General features: G+C 46.0%; 1 protein-coding gene across 1 annotated transcript in view; it reads right to left on the bottom strand.

Annotated features, from left to right (window-relative positions):
* LOC121554317 (disintegrin and metalloproteinase domain-containing protein 33) overlaps window positions 1-25,899 on the bottom strand; it is a 207,645-nt gene that overhangs the window by 18,785 nt on the left and 162,961 nt on the right. The window contains exons 11-19 of the mRNA XM_041867832.2: window positions 24,564-24,706; window positions 24,226-24,403; window positions 6,227-6,316; window positions 5,455-5,650; window positions 4,062-4,170; window positions 2,943-3,147; window positions 2,392-2,469; window positions 1,298-1,406; window positions 919-1,063 (exon numbers count right to left, since the gene is read on the bottom strand). Coding sequence (XP_041723766.1) covers window positions 919-1,063; window positions 1,298-1,406; window positions 2,392-2,469; window positions 2,943-3,147; window positions 4,062-4,170; window positions 5,455-5,650; window positions 6,227-6,316; window positions 24,226-24,403; window positions 24,564-24,706 — 1,253 coding nt within the window. The remainder of the gene's footprint in view (window positions 1-918; window positions 1,064-1,297; window positions 1,407-2,391; window positions 2,470-2,942; window positions 3,148-4,061; window positions 4,171-5,454; window positions 5,651-6,226; window positions 6,317-24,225; window positions 24,404-24,563; window positions 24,707-25,899) is intronic.

Raw genomic sequence — 25,899 nt, forward strand, 5'->3', positions numbered from 1 at the left:
TCATGCTTTGGGGCTGTTTTTCTGCAAAGGGACCAGGACGACTGATCCGTGTAAAGGAAAGAATGAATGGGGCCATGGAGTGAAAACCTCCTTCCATCAGCAAGGGCATTGAAGATGAAACGTGGCTGGGTCTTTCAGCATGACAATGATCCCAAACACACCGCCCGGGCAACGAAGGAGTGGCTTCGTAATAAGCATTTCAAGGTCCTGGAGTGGCCTAGCCAGTCTCCAGATCTCAACCCCATAGAAAATCTTTGGAGGGAGTTGAAAGTCTGTGTTGCCCAGCGACAGCCCCAAAACATCACTGCTCTAGAGGAGATCTGCATGGAGGAATGGGCCAAAAATACCAGCAACAGTGTGTGAAAACCTTGTGAAGACTTACAGAAAACGTTTGACCTGTGTCATTGCCAACAAAGGGTATATAACAAAGTATTGAGAAACTTTTTGTTATTGACCAAATACTTATTTTCCACCATAATTTGCAAATAAATTCATAAAAAATCCTACAATGTGATTTTCTGGATTTTTTCTCTCTCATTTTGTCTGTCATAGTTGACGTGTACCTATGATTAAAATTACAGGCCTCTCTCATCTTTTTAAGTGGGAGAACTTGCACAATTGGTGGCTGACTAAATACTTTTTTTCCCCACTGTACATTATCAAGCATTTCACACATATTATCCAGATACTGACTGTTAGCACTTGGTTGTCTATAGCACCTTCCCACAAGAATGGCATTTAGATGAGGCAGATGAACCTGTAGCCATATTACTTCAACAGTATTTAACATGAGATCCTCTCTAAGCTTTAAAGTGTGACCAGACCAGCTAGCCTACATACTCCATTTTCTCCAACACACTAACCTTTATGAAGGCTTAATTAAGCCTTATAGAGGAGCGGCTAGTGGCAGCTAGATACCTGTTAGCCTTGTTGTTCTTCTCTCTCTGGGACAGCCACTTGTGGTAGTAGGAGCTCTTGATCTTGTAGCAGTAGAATGCGATGAGGATCCCAGGTAGTAGCACCAGGAAGGCAAAGAGAAGGCCTACCACCAACCCCAGCTGACCTGGAGCACAAAGAGATAATACCATTTTATACACTTTTATAGAAACCTGTACAACCAGCCTTAGATGTAGTGGGCAGAAGGCTTAAACTGGACCAGAAACACAAAGGCTGTGCTAATCTTACACTCTTAGCACTTTACTGTAAATCAGAGGGTATGAGAAGGTTGATAGGGAGGGATTGTGTGTGTGTGTGCGTGCATGTGCGCATGTTTGTGTGTGTATGAAGGTCAACTCACTGTCGTACTGGACAGGCCCACTGTCCACGCTGCCCCCCAGGCCAGGCTTCTCACAGAAGGGAGGCGCCCTCCCTCGGTTACAGTGACAGTTGCCATTGCTGTTGCACACCTGTGGATAACATGCGCGAACACACACAGTGTGGCAAACGCACACACACACACACAAACAGTGTGTTACCGTAAATGATCTTCCTCCTTGACTGTCATGATGATCTTACGTGTCTGGAGAAGGGCCAAGTGAATTTAGCATGCTAATTGTTTGTTTACTAGCAAACAGGAGGTGATGAACAAACTCCATGACTTTGAATGAAAGGGTTATAGTCTTTGTGCCAATTCAGCTTGTTTGATATTCATATCAAAACCCTTTCTGGAGATTAACATTTTCCACTTGATTACTATCATTTCCTGCTGCTAAATGATGTAGAAAAATAATTTATATACTTCAATAACATCATCATAACACTGACTAGAACATGGTTGTTTACTCCTTCTGAATGCTTCATTAAAGGAGAGAGAGAGAGAGAGAGAGAGAGACAGAGAGACTGTTCTGTTTGTAACCCTCAGCGGGCAGCTGGTTGAGGAGTTTTAATAACATTTTAGAATGCCAGCGCCTCGCTAATGGAAGCCCTTTCGCTTTAATGAGTCATCGGTTTCCCGCTTCTAAGATGGCCGACCTGGAGGGCCCGTTTTAAGAAAGAAATGTTGGGGGTGTGAAATTACGTCTGTCTGTGTCTCTGATGCCAAAAAGCTCAGTGCCACCAGACGCTGATGGTGATATGCGTGAGTCGTGCGTGAGTTCAACAAAGTTAGCAGGGAGTTTTGGGAAGTGACATTGATAACCTTCTTTCAAATCTGTATAGGCCTATTCTGTAGATACCTATAGGGACAGGTGCATAAACGTGGTACTTAACCGATAAATAGTTTATGGCTTCAGGGGATGTGTTGCTGCCATCCATTTCTCCTGTTTTACAAGAGCTACAGTGACAGCGATCTGCCTTCGCTCCAAGGACAGTGTGTAACATAAGATTACAGAGATGGGGGGAAGTGTGTTTGTGTGTATGTTTGCATGTGTGTGTGTGAGGCCTAGTGCTTACCCCATGGCCCTGACAGTGAGCGATGCAGCTCTCGAGCTCGGTGAAAGAGGCATTTTGGCACCGGCGGTCCCTGCACACCTGCAGTAACACAAACATGTTTAGATTTCACACTGATTAGGTACAAGGTGTGGGTGTTAGTGAATGTGTGTGTGTGTGGGCGCAGGGTCGTGTTGCAGTGATTTGGCTTGGCGTGGTAACTTAGAGCAGGGTTTCCCAATCTCGGTCCTGGGCCGAGAAAAATAGTAACACGTGTGTCTACATATTTAATATATGTACATATTTAAGATTATTATATAGCATGAATATTTAAGATTACTATATAGCATGAATATTTAAGATTACTATACAGCATGAATCACAATTGAGTTAAGCTGACAGGTTTTGGATGAGGTAGAGAAATTAATTACATCACTAGTAGACACCGAATCAATACTACATTAAATACTAAAAGACCAACATAGAAAAATATAATATAGACTTACAGTCTATGTCCAAAGATAAAAGAAGATACACATAAAAGATACACATATTATACTGCAACCACTACTAGCCTTCCCCTCTCCACACTTGGTGCCTGTCATGACGAGGCCTGGGTCGGGGAGGTCCCCCTGTCCATCCTGGGTGGTGTAGACGTACGTCCCCCGGCACTTCACCTCCATGCCATCCCTACGGATGGTGGTGTCAATGGACACTGCATTGGTGCCCTTAGGCTTCTTGGCCGCACTGTGGCACTGGATCTTCCCACATTTTGCATCGCTGGAGATGGATGCATAATGCACATGAATGAATGGCAGACACGTGAGCGACAGATACACACAGCCAGACATACACAATGACAGACATACAGACAGGCACGCACGCACAGACATGCACGCACACATCAAAACATCCACCGGAAACAAAGACAAGAGGCAGATTACATTACAATGAATGACTTTTGAATGTAAATGACTCAAGCCTAGTAGCTATCTAAACATCTTAATTGCACCTGGAAGAGGGCCTAGTGTATCCTTAGATCTCCTCTACTGATGGCCGCCCCCCCAAAAATGTAACGTCTCCACGTCGCTTATTGGATTCTCTCTAACGCAGTTGGGCAGTGGTGTATCATTCGTACACAAGACTAATTTGCATAGCTAATTTGGATTAATTAATTAGCTCTGGCGAGACGCCATGGAAACGCTCTCTAAGACACACAACAGCACTTTACAGTACACAGAGGGCCGTGGCGTGGACGAGGATGGTGCTTGGCAGCAGGAGCACGCTTTAGAAAAGGAATGGTGGGCAGCTAGGAAAAACACTGGATGTCAGACTGTGTGTAGTAGCGTGTTATGGTCAAGGCCAGGAATTTTTCATGTTCTTGTGATCTGACAAGGAAAACCTCTGGGCCCTTATAAGTTATACAGCAGATCATGGATGGTCCTGGATAGCTACAGTGTGTGCAGGCTTTTGTTCTAGCCAACACTAACACACCTAATTCAACTCATCACGGCCCTCCAGGACTAGGTTTGGCCCACAGAATTATAGTTTGGCCACCCCTGGTCCATGCTATAGTGTCTTAACCCTTTATAACTATGAAAAGGCAATGTAGTTAGATAGATTAGATTGTAATTGGATTAGAAACTGCTATGTCGCGTTACGAAGCTTTATACCAGGGCATTGTTCCCACACACCTCTTCTCGCACTTCATGTAGTTTCCCTGTCCGTCCTTCCCACAGTTTCCAAATGCGTTCCCTGCTGCGTTGACGTCTTGAAAGCAGGCGTCGTGCGCTGGCCGGGCACCTGGGACATTAAAATCCATAATGTAAATAATAGTTAATATAACCACTCACTCATAAGAAAAGCCATAAAGCCCCTTACAGTGAGCTATATTCACTTCCAAAGAGCAACAATATCAGCTACTTGAGACAACACAATTTACACTGTTCAAGTAGGAATTCACAGTCTGTTTTGAGTGAAAACCAAGGGCAGTCATTTAAAGGATGCTTTGTTAATAGGAAAAAAGCCCCAAACAACAACAACAACAAAAACATCAAGTAACATCTACAGAAGGTCAACATGAATGTTATTCCTACACAAAAGGCAATGTTTGCTACTGAATGCACAGGAGGAATTTAAAAAGGATAAAGAAAAAAAAGTTATGTTAACTTTGTTATGTCCAAAAGAATATTCTGACAGAAGGGACACAACTTTTTCAAAACAATTACATTTACATTTTAGTCATTTAGCAGACACTCTTATCCAGAGCGACTTACAGTGAGTGAGTGCATACATTTTCATACTGGTCCCCCGTGGGAATCGAACCCACATTGAACACATCATCATCACACTTTTAGATTTCTACTGAAAGTGCTCTATTTTGAAAACTTCACTGCTGACATGCACACTTTTTGGGGACCATATTGACAGTGGACTAATGAAAAAAATACTAAAATATGCTTTAATAAAGCTTCGAACTGCAATGGCTGGCTAAGGCTGTAATACATCTAAAGTGTTACCCAACTGCTTATGCTAATGTAGTTTAAAGGTGTAGATCCTTATCGTGATCTGTGGTATCTATGTAAATAGAAAGGCTATACTCATCACTACCTATTCAAATAGGGGGAGAGAAAGGTGGAGTCTTATCATCAAATACGCAAATAGAGTTTGAAGTTGTATTTCGTAATGACTAGCTAGAGTTTCTAAATGCTAAAGCGATTTGAGAGATGCTAACTGAGATAGTGAGGTAACTACCGTACGTGACAAAAGCTCTCTACAAATACTCTCTAGGTCTGTGTGTACAGGAGTAGAGGATGGGTGTGTGGTAATGCAGTGTGTGTGTAGGCTACAGGCTAAGAGAATAGTAAGTACTGCAGTACTATTTTTCAGGAGCTGAATAGCCAATTTCATGATCAAAGTAATTTATCAAGAAATTGTTAATTCGAGTACCAACTGTTGATGAGGCAATAATGAGGCTTCTCGTTAGGTGTTTCTACTGTCTAAGTTCAGACACATCGGACTAGAGCATAAGAGGTTATATACCAGTACGTACAGTATACATGGTAATATAGAGGCGTCCATCCCTACCGTAGCCCCACAGCTGCAGACACTGTTGTTCGTGGGTCAGACACATGCCACTGTAGCAGTAGGCATGACCGTACAGGCAGGAGGATCCATCCAGCAGGTAAACGTTGGCTGGGCAGTATGGAGAGCCTCCAGTGCAGTACTCAGGCAGGTCGCATGCCCCCGCAGGACCACGACACATGGTACCTGCCTGCTTCAGCTGGGGGAGAGGAGGGAAAAACCAAGGAGAAGAGGGGGGATTCAGTATGATGTAGGCCTACTTGTTTAAAAGACCATTCAGTACATGATTAACTACAGAACGGATTAAATCAATAATTCAAACACACAATCAAATACAGATGTAGGATCGTAATTTGATCACCCTGTTGCAGGAGAAATCTCCTTCAATGCAGGACATTTAAAACGTATTTGAGGTGTAAAAAGGCTTCTGAAGTTTGTAATTTCCACTTTGAAATTTCAGACTTGATTTTCCCTTACGAAAAATGTAATTCACATTTACATAATAATTCACATTTGCAAACTGGCTCAAAATAAGATCCTACATTTGTAGGCAGATGGGTTATGATCATGCTAGGGAGATATGAAGCTTATCTCTCACAGACTTCTAAGAAGTTGTTATCCCCTTTCTATGAAACAAAACAAGAAAGTTGAAACATGTGAGAGGATACAGTATTATAGACCAAAGAGGAAAAGTAGAGGCTGTTGTTATTTTAAGTGCTTTAAGTGAGATGAGGACATCCGTCCATGCCTGTTTGTGTGTATGTGTGTGTCATACCTTACAGCCCTCGCAGCAGACCCCATGGGCGCACTGAGCCTCCTCCTTCAATGTGCAGTTGTTGGCGTTGCAGCAGTCATTAGTGCATTCCTGTAGAAAACACACACACACACACTGTCAGTTACCAAATTTAGCCAAATCAATGCAGCATGACCCTGTGCCCACACACACTCACACACCCCTCTCCTCTCTGAATAACTCCACTTTTCCAACAGCAGAGGTTGGAGTGGGATGACAGCACTGATCGACATGTCAACGTTTTGAGAGGGGAAGTGGAAAAAGATATCCCACCCCACCACAGAGAACGCTGTCATACAGAGATGAAAATGACATCTCTCCCCGTTGCCATGGCGTTCTCACCACTGTCGAGCCACAGATACTCTAAACTCGACGAGGGAGTTGAAGGATGAGAAATGGCAATTATACCAGAGGATCAGGGTGAGACTATACTGATGGAAAGAAACACTACATCAATCTCTCAGACTGATTCCTATGGTGTTTAGAGTAAATGTTCGCAATATTTTAGTCATTTAGCAGATGCTCTTATCCAGAGCATACATTTTTTTTTAAATCATACTGGCCCCCCGTGGGAAACGAACCCACAACAATATAAAGCCAGCATTCTGTTGCTTGTCCCTTGTCTCTGTTGCTGTGCCGAAACAGGTGGCTTCTTGTCAGACGCCTGTGGTATTTGCTGCCACCACCGACTTACTGTCAGCTGTGCTTTGAGAGAGAGTCAAAACAGCCTCCACATCATTAGCATTTCTGTCAGCTGGCAATTAGCTTCTCCCCGTTTTCAATTTGCGCACCCTCGCAAATTGAGCTAAAAATGATTTACTTAACCATAATTCTATAAAACGAAAAACACCAAGTCCCAAAAGCAAAGCCTCTCGAAAACTTTTGAGTGACTAAAAATGTGTTAACCACTCCAAAGATTATGCAAGATTGACAAATACAATATCATACATAAGCAATATATGTTAAGTGATACTAGGCTAATCTGAGTTGATGGATGCTAACGGCTAAAAGCGACAGGCTTTTTCCAGCAAATAGCGGATGTCCTAAGGACATCAGGTGACGTTACCATTAGGTCCCTTTAAGGGTTTTGGTGAGACAGTATTACATTTTAGTCATTTAGCAGATGCTCTTATCCAGAGCGACTTACAGTTAGTGAGTGCATACATTTTTTTTTTTTTCTTTCATACTGGCCCCCTGTGGGAATCGAACCCACAACCCTGGCGTTGCAAACGCCATGCTCTACCAACTGAGCTACATCCCTGCTGGCCATTCCCTCCCCTACCCTGGGCCAATTGTGCGCCGCCCCATGGGTCTCCCGGTCACGGCCAGCTACGACAGAGCCTGGATTCAAACCAGGATCTCTAGTGGCACAGCTAGCACTGCAATGCAGTGCCTTAGACCACTGCGCCACTCGGGAGACCATCACACTGACATTCTGAGAACGTTCTAGGAACATTAAAACATGACGTTAACCTCTGGACCATAAGAGGACAGTCGGTACAGGTCCCCGTGTGGTCGCAGTATAACATTATAATAAGGTATTTTGATGTCCATTCCGAAAATGTTCCTATTGGATTCTGATAGGACGCTATCCATGGGACATTCAATGACTACAAGAGGACGTTTCATGATGGTCAAGGGGACGTCGCATTATGGTCCCAAGGGAATGTTTTCTGGGGGACTTTTGTCTAGTTCCCTATAAATTACCAGGACGTCACCGAGGACCATGTCAGGACCTTTTTAGGACGTTCTCAGGACTTTCATTTCACCAGTCTTCAGGATGTCGTGTAGCGGTCCCAAGGGAATGCTCTTTTAGGTTGATATAATTGATGAAGTGGGATAGGGGTTTTGATATAAGTGGGATGAAGTCCAGCTTACATAATGCACAAAACCTTATATTGGAAATAATAACTTTCCCAGTCCTCACTTTTCAATATCAACCTTGCTGGGATTAGAAGTCACAGCCTTTGTATTGGGAATGCACTCATCTTTCTGCAGTGCCACAAGGTTGGTAGAAATCTCAGAAGTTCCCCACATATTTGTTACAGACAAAATATATTGCCATCAGTATTGCTATTTATGTGTTATCAGTTAATCAGAATATTCCCCCACCATTGATTTGTTTTCCTTCTTTGAGCAATAAGTCTCTCTGCCTTCTCCATGTCCTCTAACAGACACCATGCACCTGTGTCAGCCCTTACCTCACCCAGTGCATCCAGAATAGGTAACCTGCATTAACAGTATATTTATTTATTTTTATTTTATTTTTATTTTATTTCACCTTTATTTAACCAGGTAAACCAGTTGAGAACAAGTTCTCATTTACAACTGCGACCTGGCCAAGATAAAGCAAAGCAGTGCGATAAAAACAACAACACAGAGTTACATATGGGGTAAAACAAAACAAAGTCAAAAATACAACAGAAAGAGGCCTGTAATTTTCATCATAGGTACACGTCAACTATGACAGACAAATTGAGAAAAAAAAATCCAGAAAATCACATTGTAGGATTTGTAATGAATTTATTTGCAAATTATGGTGGAAAATAAGTATTTGGTCACCTACAAAACAAGCAAGATTTCTGGCTCTCACAGACCTGTAACTTCTTCTTTAAGATGCTCCTCTGTCCTCCACTCGTTACCTGTATTATCAGTATAAAAGACACCTGTCCACAACCTCAAACAGTCACACTCCAAACTCCACTATGGCCAAGACCAAAGAGCTGTCAAAGGACACCAGAAACAAAATTGTAGACCTGCACCAGGCTGGGAAGACTGAATCTGCAATAGGTAAGCAGCTTGGTTTGAAGAAATCAACTGTGGGAGCAATTATTAGGAAATGGAAGACATACAAGACCACTGATAATCTCCCTCGATCTGGGGCTGCACGCAAGATCTCACCCCGTGGGGTCAAAATGATCACAAGAACGGTGAGCAAAAATCCCAGAACCACACGGGGGGACCTAGTGAATGACCTGCAGAGAGCTGGGACCAAAGTAACAAAGCCTACCATCAGTAACACACTACGCCGCCAGGGACTCAAATCCTGCAGTGGCAGACGTGTCCCCCTGCTTAAGCCAGTACATGTCCAGGCCCGTCTGAAGTTTGCTAGAGTGCATTTGGATGATCCAGAAGAGGATTGGGAGAATGTCATATGGTCAGATGAATGAGGGCAATGACACAGGTCAAACGTTTTCTGTAAGTCTTCACAAGGTTTTCACACACTGTTGCTGGTATTTTGGCCCATTCCTCCATGCAGATCTCCTCTAGAGCAGTGATGTTTTGGGGCTGTCGCTGGGCAACACGGACTTTCAACTCCCTCCAAAGATTTTCTATGGGGTTGAGATCTGGAGACTGGCTAGGACACTCCAGGACCTTGAAATGCTTCTTACGAAGCCACTCCTTCGTTGCCCGGGCGGTGTGTTTGGGATCATTGTCATGCTGAAAGACCCAGCCACGTTTCATCTTCAATGCCCTTGCTGACGGAAGGAGGTTTTCACTCAAAATCTCACGATACATGGCCCCATTCATTCTTCCCTTTACACGGATCAGTCGTCCTGGTCCCTTTGCAGAAAAACAGCCCCAAAGCATGATGTTTCCACCCCCAAGCTTCACAGTAGGTATGGTGTTCTTTGGATGCAACTCAGCATTATTTGTCCTCCAAACACGACGAGTTGAGTTTTTACCAAAAAGTAATATTTTGCTTTCATCTGACCATATGACATTCTCCCAATCCTCTTCTGGATCATCCAAATGCACTCTAGCAAACTTCAGATGGGCCTGGACATGTACTGGCTTAAGCAGGGGGACACGTTTGGCACTGCAGAATTTGAGTCCCTGGCGGCGTAGTGTGTTACTGATGGTAGGCTTTGTTACTTTGGTCCCAGCTCTCTGCAGGTCATTCACTAGGTCCCCCCGTGTGGTTCTGGGATTTTTGCTCACCGTTCTTGTGATCATTTTGACCCCACGGGGTGAGATCTTGCGTGCAGCCCCAGATCGAGGGAGATTATCAGTGGTCTTGTATGTCTTCCATTTCCTAATAATTGCTCCCACAGTTGATTTCTTCAAACCAAGCTGCTTACCTATTGCAGATTCAGTCTTCCCAGCCTGGTGCAGGTCTACAATTTTGTTTCTGGTGTCCTTTGACAGCTCTTTGGTCTTGGCCATAGTGGAGTTTGGAGTGTGACTGTTTGAGGTTGTGGACAGGTGTCTTTTATACTGATAATACAGGTAACGAGTGGAGGACAGAGGAGCATCTTAAAGAAGAAGTTACAGGTCTGTGAGAGCCAGAAATCTTGCTTGTTTTGTAGGTGACCAAATACTTATTTTCCACCATAATTTGCAAATAAATTCATAAAAACTCCTACAATGTGATTTTCTGGATTTTTTTTTCTCAATTTGTCTGTCATAGTTGACGTGTACCTATGATGAAAATTACAGGCCTCTCTCATCTTTTTAAGTGGGAGAACTTGCACAATTGGTGGCTGACTAAATACTTTTTTCCCCCACTGTACATATAATATACAGTGTGTGCAAATTTAGCAAGTTATGGAGGTAAGGCAATAAAATAGGCTATAGTGCAAAATAATTACAATTAGTATTAACACTGGAATGATAGATGTGCAAGAGATGATGTGCAAATAGAGATACTGGGGTACAAATGAGCAAAATAAATAACAATATAGGGATGAGGTAGTTGGGCGGGCTAATTTCAGATGGGCTGTGTACAGGTGCAGTGATCGGTAAGGTGCTCTGACAACTGATGCTTAAAGTTGGTGAGGGAGATAAGTGTCTCCAGCTTCAGAGATTTTTGCAATTTGTTCCAGTCATTGGCAGCAGAGAACTGGAAGGAACTGGAACTGGAATTGCGGCCAAAGGAGGTGTTGGCTTTGGGGATGACCAGTGAGATATACCCGCTGGAGCGCAGACTACGGGTGGGTGTTGCTATGGTGACCAATGAGCTAAGATAAGGCAGGGATTTGCCTAGCAGTGATTTATAGATGGCCTGGAGCCAGTGGGTTTGGCGACGAATATGTAGTGAGGACCAGCCAACAAGAGCGTACAGGTCACAGTGGTGGGTATTATATGGGGCTTTGGAGACAAAACGGATGGCACTGTGATAGACTACATCCAATTTGCTGAGTAGAGTGTTTGAGGCTATTTTGTAAATGACATCGCCGAAGTCAAGGATCGGTAGGATAGTCAGTTTTACGAGGGCATGTTTGGCAGCATGAGTGAAGGAGGCTTTGTTGCGAAATAGGAAACCGATTCTAGATTTAACTTTGGATTGGAGATTCTTAATGTGAGTCTGGAAGGAGAGTTTACAGTCTAACCAGACACCTAGATATTTGTAGTTGTCCACATACTCTAGGTCAGACCCGTCGAGAGTAGTGATTCTAGTCGGGTGGGCGGGTGCAAGCAGCGTTCGGTTGAAGAGCATGCATTTAGTTTTACTAGTGTTTAAGAGCAGTTGGAGGCTACTGAAGGAGTGTTGTATGGAATTGAAGCTCGTTTGGAGGTTTGTTAACACAGTGTCCAATGAAGGGCCAGATGTATACAAAATGGTGTCGTCTGCGTAGAGGTGGATCTGAGAGTCACCAGCAGCAAGAGCGACGTCATTGATATACACAGAGAAAAGAGTCGGTCCAAGAATTGAACCCTGTGGCACCCCCATAGCGACTGCCATAGGTCCAGACAACAGGCCCTCCGATTTGACACATTGAACTCTATCTGAGAAGTAGTTGGTGAACCAGGCGAGGCAGTCATTTGAGAAACCAAGGCTATTTAGTCTGCCAATAAGAATGCGGTGGTTGACAGAGTCGAAAGCCTTGGCCAGGTCAATGAAAACGGCTGCACAGTACTGTCTATTATCGATCGCGGTTATAATATCGTTTAGGACCTTGAGCGTGGCTGAAGTGCACCCATGACCAGCTCGGAAACCGGATTGCATAGCGGAGAAGGTACGGTGGGATTCGAAATGGTCGGTGATCTGTTTGTTGACTTGGCTTTCAAAAACTTTTGAAAGGCAGGGCAGGATGGATATGGGTCTGTAACAGTTTGGATCTAGAGTGTCACCCCCTTTGAAGAGGGGGATGACCGCGGCAGCTTTCCAATCTCTGGGGATCTCAGACGTTACGAAAGAGAGGTTGAACAGGCTAGTAATAGGGGTTGCGACAATTTCGGCGGCTAGTTTTAGAAAGAAAGGGTCCAGATTGTCTAGCCCAGATGATTTGTAGGGGTCCAGATTTTGCAGCTCTTTTAGAACATCAGCTGTCTGGATTTGTGTGAAGGAGAAGCGGGGGGGCATGGGCAAGTTGCAGCGGAGGGTGCAGAGCTGGTGGCCGGGGTAGTGGTAGCCAGGTGGAAAGCATGGCCAGCCGTAGCAAAATGCTTGTTGAAATTCTCGATTATTGTAGATTTATCGGTGGTGATAGTGTTTCCTAGCCTCAGTGCAGTGGGCAGCTGGGAGGAAGTGCTCTTATTTTCCATGGACTTTACAGTGTCCCAAAACTTTTTGGAGTTAGTGCTACAGGATGCAAATTTCTGTTTGAAAAAGTTAGCCTTTGCTTTCCTAACTGCTTGTGTATATTGGTTCCTAACTTCCCTGAAAAGTTGCATATCGCGGGGGCTATTTGATGCTAATGCAGTACGCCACAGGATGTTTTTGTGCTGGTCAAGGGCAGTCAAGTCTGAGGAGAACCAGGGGCTATATCTGTTCTTAGTTCTGTATTTTTTGAATGGGGCATGTCTATTTAAGATTGAGAGGAAATTACTTTTAAAGAACAACCAGGCATCCTCTTCTGACGGAATGAGATCTATATCCATCCAGGATACCTGGGCCAGGTCAATTAGGATGGCCTGCTCGCTGAAGTGTTTTTGGGAGCGTTTGACAGTGATGAGGGGTGGTCGTTTGACCGCGGACCCGTTACGGACGCAGGCAATAAGGCAGTGATCGCTGAGATCCTGGTTGAAGACAGCGGAGGTGTATTTAGAGGGTAAGTTAGTCAGGATGATATCTATGAGGGTACCCATGTTTACGGATTTAGTTGTACATGGTAGGTTCGTTGATAATATGTGTGAGATTGAGGGCATCTAGTTTAGATTGTAGGATGGCCGGGGTGTTAAGCATATCCCAAATTAGGTCACCAAGCAGTACGAAGACTTTTTATATCCACTGTATATATATATACACACACACACACACACACCGACCTACATGGGCACGCTCACCCTCATTTCATTACACATCACCATTTGTTTGTGTTGATGAGCTCAATATGGCCCTGATTGGTGAACCATTGATCCATTCTGTGCTCTTTGTCTGTTGGCAAGGTTGGGGACACACATACAATCTTTTTAACATACAAGTTACATTAACATCTTTGACATACAGGATTACGTAGTGCATGTTCATTCATATAAGGTTATTGTAATTTTTTAAAAATTTTTTTCCTCCTCAAAGATTTCAGTTTGTTTTTCAATTGAATTGTTCACGTTATAGGTCACATTAAAGGTGGAAAAAGTTCTGACATGATTTATCTTTGTCTCATTCTTTTACATCACAAAAACCTGGCATTTTAACAGGGGTGTGTACATTTACATTTTAGTCATTTAGCAGACGCTCTTATCCAGAGCAACTTACAGTTAGTGAGTGCATATATCGTTTTTTCTTATACTGGCCCCCCGTGGGAATCGAACCCACAACTCTGGCATTGCAAACGCCATGCTCTACCAACTGAGCTACATCCCTGCCGGCCATTCCCTCCCCTACCCTGGACGACGCTGGGCCAATGGGTCTCCCGGTCGCGGCCGGCTACGACAGAGCCTGGATTTGAACCAGGATCTCTAGTGGCACAGCTAGCACTGCGATGAAGTGCCTTAGACCACTGTGCCACTCGGGAGACTTTATATCCACTGTATATATATATATATCCACTGTATATATATATATATATATACGCGTGTGTATAAATGTATGTGTGTGTTTGTATAAATATACAGTTGATGTCGGAAGTTTACATACACCTTAGCCAAATATATTTAAACTCTGTTTTTCACAATTCCTGACCTTTAATCCTAGTAAAAATTCCCTGTCTTAGGTCAGTTAGGATCACCACTTTATTTTAAGAATGTGAAATGTCAGAATAATAGTAGAGAGAATGATTTATTTCAGCTTTTATTTCTTTCATCACATTCCTAGTGGGTCAGAAGTTTACATACACTCAATTAGTATTTGGTAGCATTGCCTTTAAATTGTTTAACTTCGATCAAACGTTTCGGGTAGCCTTCCAGAAGCTTCCCACAATAAGTTGGGTGAATTTTGGCCCATTCCTCCTGACAGAGCTCGTGTAACTGAGTCAGGTTTGTAGGCGTCCTTGCTCGCACACGCTTTTTCTGTTCTGCCCACAAATGTTCTATAGGATTGAGGTCAGGGCTTTGTGATGGCCACTCCAATACCTTGACTTTGTTGTCCTTAAGCCATTTTGCCACAACTTTGGAAGTATGCTTGGGGTCATTGTCCATTTGGAAGACCCATTTGCGACCAAGCTTTAACTTCCAGACTGATGTCTTGAGATGTTGCTTCAATATATCCACATCATTTTCCTTCCTCATGATGCCATCTATTTTGTGAAGTGCACCAGTCCCTCCTGCAGCAAAGCACCCCCACAGCATGATGCTGCCACCCCCGTGCTTCACGTTTGGGATGGTGTTCTTCGGCTTGCAAGCAGCCCCCTTTTTCCTCCAAACATAACGATGGTCATTATGGCCAAACAGTTCTATTTTTGTTTCATCAGACCAGATGACATTTCTCCAAAAAGTACAATATTTTTCCCCATGTTCAGTTGCAAACCGTAGTCTGGCTTTTTTATGGCGGTTTTGGAGCAGTGGCTTCTTCCTTGCTAAGCAGCCTTTCAGGTTATGTCGATATAGGACTCGTTTTACTGTGGATATAGATACTTTTGTACCTGTTTCCTCCAGCATCTTCACAAGGTCCTTTGCTGTTGTTCTGGGATTGATTTGCACTTTTCGCACCAAAGTATGTTCATCTCTAGGAGACAGAACGCGTCTCCTTCCTGAGCGGTATGACGGCTGCGTGGTCCCATGGTGTTTATACTTGCGTAGTATTGTTTGTACAGATGAACGTGGTACCTTCAGGCGTTTGGAAATTGCTCCCAAGGATGAACCACACTTTTTGAGGTCTACAGTTTTTTTTCTAAGGTCTTGGCTGATTTCTTTTGATTTTCCCATGATGTCAAGGAAAGAGGCACTGAGTTTGAAGGTAGGCCTTGAAATACATCCACAGGTACACCTCCAATTGACTCAAATGATGTCAATTAGCCAATCAGAAGCTTCTAAAGCCATGACATCATTTTCTGGAATTTTCCAAGCTGTTTAAAGGCACAGTCAACTAGTGTATGTAAACTTCTGACCCACTGGAATTGTGATACAGTGAATTATAAGTGAAATAATCTGTCTGAAAACAATTGTTGGAAAAATTACTTGTGTCATGCACAAAGTAGATGTCCTAACCGACTTGCTAAAACTATAGTTTGTTAACAAGAAATTTGTGGAGTGGTTGAAAAATGAGTTTTTAATGTCTCCAACCTAAGTGTATGTAAACTTCCGACTTCAACTGTATATGTATGTATGTATGAATGTATGTGTGTGTGTATGTATGTACAGTGAGGGAAAAAAGTATTTGATCCCCTGCTGATTTTGTACGTTTGCCCACTGACAAAGACATGATCAGTCTATAATTTTAATGGTAGGTTTATTTGAACAGTGAGAGACAAAATAACAACATGTCAAAAATGTTATGAATTGATTTGCATTTTTTAATGAGGGAAATAAGTATTTGACCCTTCTACAAAACATGACTTAGTACTTGGTGGCAAAACCCTTGTTGGCAATCACAGAGGTCAGACATTTCTTGTAGTTTGCCACCAGGTTTGCACACATCTCAGGAGGGATTTTGTTCCACTTGTCACGGATTCTGCCGAGGCTGCTCCTCCTCCTTGCTCGGGCAGGCTTCGGCATTCGTCGTCCCCAGAGTACTATCTACTACCGCTTGATGTTTTCGATGTTTGTTTGGTCATGTCTAGTTGGTGCACCTGTCTCGTATTCTGTCTTGATTATGTCACCTATAAGTTCCCCTGTGTTATGTTTGCATTTTGTGTGTTATTGTCCGCTTGTCTTATGCGTACTGATTTGGAACCTTGGCATCATTTGTTGTTTTACGCACCCTGCGTATCTTGTTCGCCTCTAGTGTTTCGAGGCCGTTTATTTTTGTGTATGATCGAGTTCATCAGTAAAGTCGTCTTGACTTATCCTCTGTGTCCTGCGCTTGACTTCACCACCGCATCCACATCAGCAACCCTGACAGAATAACACACCACCTATGGAGTCAGCAGGAGCAGCAGCGGCGGTGACCGAGTCACTGGAGGAGCGGGTCAGCAGCCAGGACGCCATGATCCAGCGACTCGGCACCGCCATGCAAGACGTCATGAACACCCTGCGCCGATGGGAGAGAGGAGGCTTGCCCACACCTCCTCCTACCGTACCACCACCATCGGCCAGCCCCATCATACCAGCTCCGGAGTCCAGTGGGATTCGGCTCTCGCTCCCGAGGGCATATGATGGCACCGCAGCCGGGTGTCAGGGGTTCCTCCTTCAGGTGGAGCTCTACCTGGCAACCATACACCCGGCGCCCTCGGGATACGAGAGCGTTTCCGCCCTCATCTCCTGTCTCTCCGGCAAGGCTTTGGAGTGGGCCAATGCCGAATGGAGGGGAATAGACGCAGCCACCATCAGCTACGCGGAGTTCTCCCGCCGCTTCAGGGCTGTTTTCGATCATCCCCCAGAGGGTAAAGCGGCGGGGGAGCGTCTGTTCCACCTCCGACAGGGGAAGAGGAGCGCACAGGAGTTCGCCCTGGACTTCCGGACTCTAGCGGCGGATGTGGGGTGGAATGAGAGGGCCCTCATCGACCACTATCGGTGCAGCCTGCAGGGACACCAATCTAACCTTCGACCAGTTGGTGGAAATGTCAATCCGTCTGGATACCCTGCTGGCTACCCGCGGACGTCCGGAGTTGGGGCCATCCATTCCATCCCCCAGCACCTCCGAGCCGAGCACTATGGAGCTCAGGGGTGCTGGCACTAGAGAGAGGAGGAGAGAAATCCGGAGGGAGGCCGTCCCCTGCACCAACTGTGGCCGTAGAGGACACACTGCAGTTTGGTGCTGGGGAGGGTCTCCAGGGGATCGAGGCGACAGGTCACGCACTGGGGAGTCATTCCAGGTGAGTAGACGCCCAACTCACCCAGAGCTCTCTGTTGGTCACATGTGTATACCTGTAGTATTCCCCCAGGTTGCATCTCATTCCCAGCATAAGGCGCTAGTCGATTCAGGCGCAGCTGGGAAGTTTATTGATCATCATTTTTGTGTTAAGTTAGGGATTCCCCTCCGACCAGTAGATGTGCCTTTCCCTATTCATGCCTTAGATAGCCGTCCGTTGGGATCTGGGTTGATTAGGGAGGTCACAGCGCCACTAAAGATGAAGGCACAGGGGGGTCATGAGGAGATCATTCAGTTATATCTGATTGACTCTCCTGCGTATCCCGTGGTGCTGGGGCTTCCTTGGTTAATCGCCCATGACCCCACCATTTCGTGGCAACAGAGGGCTCTCAAGGAGTGGTCTGCCCAGTGTGTTGGGCGATGTCTAGGTGTTTCCGTAGGGGCGACCACGGTGGAGAGTCCGAACCAATTGCCCGCACTGCACATTCCTCCTGAGTATAATGATTTGGCACTAGTGTTCAGCAAGACTAGGGCGACGCGATTGCCACCTCATAGACAGGGGGATTGTGCGATAGACCTCCAGGCAGGTGCTGCACTTCCACGTAGTCATGTGTATCCTCTGTCTCAAGAGGAGAAGGTGGCTATGGAGACATACATAGCCGAGTCTCTGAGACAGGGATACATACGGCCCTCCACTTCCCCTGCGTCCTAGAGTTTCTTTTTTGTGAAGAAGAAGGATGGAGGGTTGCGCCGTGTATTGATTACCGTAGTCTCAATCAGATCACTGTGAAATACAGTTATCCACTCCCTCTGATTGCGAGTATGACGGAATCATTACATGGAGCGCGTTTCTTCACAAAACTGGATCTCAGGAGCGCCTACAACTTGGTGCGCATTAGGGAGGGAGATGAATGGAAGACAGCATTTAGTACCACCTCGGGTCACTACGAGTATCTCGTCATGCCATACGGGTTAATGAATGCTCCTTCAGTCTTCCAATCCTTTGTGGACGAGTTCTTCCGGGATTTGCATGGGCAGGGTGTAGTAGTGTATATTGACGACATACTAGTTTACTCTTCTACACGAGCCGAGCATGTAGCCCTGGTGCGTCGAGTGTTGGGTAGGCTGTTGGAGCATGACTTGTATGTCAAGACAGAGAAATGTCTGTTTTTCCAGGAGTCCATCTCCTTCCTGGGCCATCGATTGTCCGCGTCAGGGGTGGAGATGGAGATTGACCGCGTTTCAGCTGTGCGTAATTGGCAGACTCCAACCACGGTTAAGGAAGTGCAGCGGTTTTTGGGTTTTGCCAATTACTACCAGAGGTTTATCCGGGGTTTTGGACAGGTGGCAGCTCCCATCACCTCCCTGCTGAAGGGGGGCCCGGTGCGTTTGCAGTGGTCAGCTGAGGCGGACAGGGCGTTTGGTAAACTGAAGGACCTGTTCACCTCTGCTCCGGTGCTGGCGCATCCGGATCCCGCTTTAGCGTTCCAGGTGGAGGTGGACGCGTCAGAAGCCGGTATTGGGGCTGTACTCTCTCAACGCTCAGGCACGCCCCCTAAGCTCCGGCCCTGCGCTTTTTACTCTAAGAAGCTCAGTCCGGCGGAACGTAATTATGACGTGGGGGACAGGGAGCTGCTCGCCGTGGTTCAAGCCCTAAAGGTGTGGAGGCATTGGCTTGAGGGGGCTCAACACCCTTTTCTCATTCTGACTGACCATCGTAACCTGGAGTACATCCGGGCAGCTAGGAGACTGAACCCTTGTCAGGCTAGGTGGACCATGTTTCTGGCCCGGTTTGTGTTTAAGCTCACTTACATCCCAGGGTCCCAGAACGGTAAGGCAGACGCCCTGTCCTGGCGATATGATGCAGAGGAGAGGTCCATTGAGCCCACGCCCATACTGCCGGAGTCTTGTCTGGTGGCACCGGTGGTGTGGGAGGTCGATGCGGAGATCGAGCGGGCGTTACGCACCGACCCTACTCCTCCAGAGTGTCCGGTGGGGCGGACGTACGTTCCGCTCGAGATTCGTGATCGTCTCATATATTGGGCTCATACGTCACCCTCCTCTGGACCCCCTGGTATCGGCCGGACAGTGCACTGCCTTAGTGAGAAGTACTGGTGGCCAACATTGGCTAAGGACGTGAGGGTTTATGTCTCCTCCTGCTCGGTGTGCGCTCAGTGTAAGGCGCCTAGACACCTGCCCAGGGGGAAGTTACAACCCCTATCCGTTCCACAACGGCCGTGGTCTCACCTCTCGGTAGACTTTGTCACAGACCTTCCCCCCTCCCAGGGGAATACCACCATTCTGGTCGTTGTGGATCGGTTCTCTAAAGCCTGTCGTCTCATCCCAATGCCGGGTCTCCCTACTGCCCTACAGACTGCTGAGGCTTTGTTTACCCACGTCTTCCGGCACTACGGGGTACCCGAGGATATAGTGTCTGATCGGGGTCCCCAATTCACCTCTAGAGTCTGGAGGGCGTTCATGGAACGCTTGTGAGCCTCTGTTAGCCTTACCTCGGGTTTCCACCCTGAGATTAATGGGCAGGTGGAGAGAGTGAACCAGGATGTGGGTAAGTTTCTGAGATCATATTGCCAGGACCGGCAGGAGGAGTGGTCGGGGTATATCCCCTGGGCAGAGATTGCCCAGAACTCTCTTTGCCATTCCTCTACTAATCTGATCCCTTTCCAGTGTGTGTTGGGGTATCAGCCGGTTCTGGCACCATGGCATCAGAGCCAGATCGAGGCTCCTGCGGTGGATTGGTTTCGGCGCTCGGAGGAGACGGGAACGCTGCGCATGTACATCTGCAGCGGGCTATCCGTAGGCAGAAGGCGAGCGCCGATCTCCACCGCAGTGAGGGTCCAGTCTACGCACCTGGAGATCGAGTCTGGCTCTCGACTCGAAACCTGCCCCTTCGCCTGCCCTGCCGGAAGCTGGGTCGGCGGTTTGTGGGGCCATTTAAAGTCCTGAGGAGATTGAACGAGGTTTGTTACAGGTTACAACTGCCTAATGATTATCGCATTAACCCCTCGTTCCATGTGTCTCTCCTCAGGCCGGTGGTAGCTGGTCCACTCCAGGACAGTGAGATACGGGAGACTCCTCCACCCCCACTGGACATCGAGGGGGCTCCGGCGTACTCAGTACGGTCCATCGTGGATTCGAGACGTCGGATGGGGGGTCTGCAGTATCTCGTGGAGTGGGAGGGGTACGGACCGGAGGAACGGTGCTGGGTGCCTAGGAGGGACATTTTAGATCCCTCCCTCCTGACGGAGTTCCACCGGAGTCATCCTACGCGCCCTGCTCCGCGTCCTCCTGGCCGTCCAGGAGGTCAAGGGGGGGGGGTACTGTCACGGATTCTGCCGAGGCTGCTCCTCCTCCTTGCTCGGGCAGTCCCCGGAGTACTAGCTACTACCGGTTGATGTTTTCGATGTTTGTTTGGTCATGTCTAGTTGGTGCACCTGTCTCGTATTCTGTCTTGATTATGTCACCTATAAGTTCCCCTGTGTTATGTTTGCATTTTGTGTGTTATTGTCCGCTTGTCTTATGCATACTGATTTGGAACCTTGGCATCATTTGTTGTTTTACGCACCCCGCGTATCTTGTTCGCCTCTAGTGTTTCGAGGCCGTTTATTTTTGTGTATGATCGAGTTCATCAGTAAAGTCGTCTTGACTTATCCTCTGTGTCCTGCGCTTGACTTCACCACCGCATCCACATCAGCAACCCTGACACCACTCCTCTTTGCAGATCTTCTCCAAGTCATTAAGGTTTCGAGGCTGACGTTTGGCAACTCGAATCTTCAGCTCCCTCAACAGATTTTCTATGGGATTAAGGTCTGGAGACTGGCTAGGCCACTCCAGGACCTTAATGTGCTTCTTCTTGAGCCACTCCCTTGTTGCCTTGGCCGTGTGTTTTGGGTCACTGTTATGCTGGAATACCCATCCACGACCCATTTTTATCAATGCTCTGGCTGAGGGAAGGAGGTTCTCACCCAAGATTTGACGGTACATGGCCCCGTCCATCGTCCCTTTGATGCGGTGAAGTTGTCTTGTCCCCTTAGCAGAAAAACACCCCCAATGCATAATGTTTCCACCTCCATGTTTGATGGTGGGGAAGGTGTTCTTGTGGTCATAGGCAGCATTCCTCCTCCTCCAAACACGGCGAGTTGAGTTGATGCTAAAGAGCTCGATTTTGGTCTCATCTGACCACAACACTTTCACCCAGTTCTCCTCTGAATCATTCAGATGTTCATTGGCAAACTTCAGACGGCCCTGTATATGTGCTTTATTGAGCAGGGGGACCTTGCGGGCACTGCAGGATTTCAGTCCTTCACGGCGTAATGTGTTTCCAATTGTTTTCTTGGTGACTATGGTCCCAGCTGCCTTGAGATCATTTACAAGATCCTCCCGTGTAGTTCTGGACTGATTCCTCACCGTTCTCATGATCATTGCAACTCCACGAGGTGAGATCTTGCATGGAGCCCCAGGCCGAGGGAGATTGACAGTTATTTTGTGTTTCTTCCATTTGCGAATAATCACACCAACTGTTGTCACCTTCTCACCAAGCTGCTTGGCGATGGTCTTGTAGCCCATTCCAGCCTTTTGTAGGTCTACAATCTTGTCCCTGACATCCTTGGAGAGCTCTTTGGTCTTGGCCATGGTGGAGAGTTTGGAATCTGATTGATTGATTGCTTCTGTGGACAGGTGTCTCTTATACAGGTAACAAGCTGAGATTAGGATGACTCCCTTTAAGAGTGTGCTCCTGATCTCAGCTCGTTACCTGTATAAAAGACACCTGGGAGCCAGAAATCTTTCTGATTGAGAGGGGTCAAATACTTATTTCCCTCATTAAAATGCAAATCAATTTATAACATTTTTGACATGCGTTTTTCTGGATTTCTTTGTTATTATTCTGTCTCTCACTGTTCAAATAAACCTACCATTAAAATTATAGACTGATCATTTCAGTGGGCAAACGTACAAAATCAGCAGGGGATCAAATAGTTTTTTTCCTCACTGTATGTGTACCAGTACCAGTACAAGGCAAAAGTTTGACACACCTACTCATTCAAGGGTTTCTTTATTTTTACTATTTTCTACATTGTAGAATAATTATGAAGACATCGAAACTATGAAAAAACACATAAGGAATCATGTAGTAACCAAAAACTGTTAACTAAATGTAAATATATTTTATATTTCAGATTCTTCAAAGTAGACACCCTTTGCCTTGATGACAGCTTTGCACTTTTGGCATTCTCTCAACCAGCTTCACCTGGAACGCTTTTCCAACAGTCCTGAAGGAGTTCCCATATATACGCTGAGCACTTGTTGGCTGCTTTTCCTTCACTCTGCGGTCCAACTCATCCCAAACCATCTCAATTTGGTTGAGGTTGTGTGATTGTGGAGGCCAGGTCATCTGATGCAGCACTCCATCACTCTCGTTCTTGGTCAAATAGCCCTAACACAGCCTGGTGGTCTGTTTTGGGTCATTGTCCTGTTGAAAAACAAATGATAGATGGGATGGCGTATCGCTGCAGAATGCTGTGGTAGACATGCTGGTTAAGTATGCCTTGAATTCTAAATAAATCACAGACAGTTTCACCAGCAAAGCACCCCCACACCATCACACCTCCTCCTCCATGATTCACAGTGGGAATATCATCCTATCACCTACTATGCGTCTCACAAAGACACAGCGGTTGGAACCAAAAATCTCAAATTTGGACTCAACTGATCGAAGGACAGATTTCCACTGGTCTATTGTCCACTGCTCATGTTTCTTGGCCCAAGCAAGTATATTCTTCTTCTTATTGGTGTCCTTTTTGCGACTGCACTTGAAGAAACTTTAAACGTTCTTGACATTTTCCGGATTGATTGACCTTCATGTCTTAAAGTAATGATGGACTGTCATTTCTCTTTGCTTATTTGAGCTGTTCTTGCCATTATATGGACTTGGTCTTTTACCAAATAGGGCTGTCTTCTGTATACCACCCCTACCTTGTCACAACACAACTGATTGGCTCAAATGCATTAAGAAGGAAAGAAATTCCACAAATTAACTTTTAACAAGGCACACCTGTTAATTGAAATGCATGCCAGGTGACTACCTCATGAAGCTGATTGAGAGAATGCCAAGAGTGTGCAAAGCTGTCATCAAGGCAAAGGGTGGCTACTTTGAAGAACCTCAAATATTACATATATTTTGATTTGTTTAACAATTTTTTGGGTTACTACAAGATTCCATATGTGTTATTTCATAGTTTTGATGTCTTCACTGTTATTCTACAATGTACAAAATAGTAAAAATAAAGAAAAACGCTGGAATGAGTAGGTGTCCAAACTTTTGACTGGTACTGTATATGTGTGTGAGAATATTATTTTAGGCCTCAAGAATAACTTTTTTTAGGGACGTCCCTGGAACAAAAGCGGAACTAGACAACCTCCAGGGGACAATGACCCAAAAACGTCCTTGGGGGCGTCACCAGAACAAATTGGGTACTTTACAAGAGCCTCCATGGGACCATGACACAATATCCCAAGAACGTCCTAAAAGCATCCTCTGGGATGTCCCAGGGACAAACCGGGAACTAGACCAAACCTCCGGGGGACCAAGACACAACGTCCTGCCCACTTTAGGGAACCATTTCGCGACATTCTGGGGATGTCTTTTACGACTCTCTTGCAGGGTTCTCACCTCTGGCTCTCCGCAGTCACACTCTTCTCCATACTCCACAAAGCCATTGCCACACCTCTTGCCCCCAACAAGGTCCTTCATGTTGGGCATGTTGAAGAGGCACATCCCCCCTCCCTTCTGGAAGTAGTTGTCCAGGTCCCTTTTGCTGCAGCTGCTGAAGACACGGGGGAATGGATGCCTGTGGGGGCCAAGAAAGTAACCATTACAAAGATCCACAATACAGAACACCATTGTAAACAAATACAATAACCAAAATGTTCAGTTTCAGAGTTCTGTAAAGTGGTGGCCATCTTGGATCTCTGGTGGCCATCTTTGATCTAAAACCTGCTAATTCTTACCCGGTGGCAGCAGCCATCACACAGCCCCCCTGCTCCGCAGTCGCTTTCACACAGCAGCCCTCGTGGTCGTGGCTCATGCCAAAGTTGTGGCCAATCTCGTGGGCCATAGTGGCGGCAGCGCCGATGGGTAAATCGGAATGGTCCTGAGGGAACACAACTCATTTGTTTGGGATTAGCAAAACCGCAAACACACAATTTAAAGGCTTAAATTTTTTCGCAGTTTATAAGCTAGCTTTAATTCCCTAAAGCAGCAGCCAACACAGTGAGCCAAACACTCAACCTGTTCTACCTGAATTACTGTCTGACATGACTTGGTTGGTGATAAATTGTTGTAGAACACTTGAGGAAAATGTAAATACACTGCTCAAAAAAATAAAGGGAACACTTAAACAACACATCCTAGATCTGAATGAATGAAATAATCTTATTAAATACTTTTTTCTTTACATAGTTGAATGTGCTGACAACAAAATCACACAAAAATTATCAATGGAAATCAAATGTATCAACCCATGGAGGTCTGGATTTGGAGTCACCCTCATAATTAAAGTGGAAAACCACACTACAGGCTGATCCAACTTTGATGTAATGTCCTTAAAACAAGTCAAAATGAGGCTCAGTAGTGTGTGTGGCCTCCACGTGCCTGTATGACCTCCCTACAACGCCTGGGCATGCTCCTGATGAGGTGGCGGATGGTCTCCTGAGGGATCTCCTCCCAGACCTGGACTAAAGCATCCGCCAACTCCTGGACAGTCTGTGGTGCAACGTGGCGTTGGTGGATGGAGCGAAACATGATGTCCCAGATGTGCTCAATTGGATTCAGGTCTGGGGAACGGTCGGGCCAGTCCATAGCATCAATGCCTTCCTCTTGCAGGAACTGCTGACACACTCCAGCCACATGAGGTCTAGCATTTTCTTGCATTAGCAGGAACGCAGGGCCAACCGCACCAGCATATGGTCTCACAAGGGGTCTGAGGATCTCATCTCGGTACCTAATGGCAGTCAGGCTACCTCTGGCGAGCACATGGAGGGCTGTGCGGCCCCCCAAAGAAATGCCACCCCACACCATGACTGACCCACCGCCAAACCGGTCATGCTGGAGGATGTTGCAGGCAGCAGAACGTTCTCCACGGCGTCTCCAGACTCTGTCACGTCTGTCACGTGTGCTCAGTGTGAACCTGCTTTCATCTGTGAAGAGCACAGGGCGCCAGTGGCGAATTTGCCAATCTTGGTGTTCTCTGGCAAATGCCAAATGTCCTGCACGGTGTTGGGCTGTAAGCACAACCCCCACCTGTGGACGTCGGGCCCTCATACCACCCTCATGGAGTCTGTTTCT

This window comes from Coregonus clupeaformis, unplaced genomic scaffold, assembly GCF_020615455.1.
Source record: "Coregonus clupeaformis isolate EN_2021a unplaced genomic scaffold, ASM2061545v1 scaf0003, whole genome shotgun sequence".
NCBI classification, from domain to species: Eukaryota; Metazoa; Chordata; class Actinopteri; order Salmoniformes; family Salmonidae; genus Coregonus; species Coregonus clupeaformis.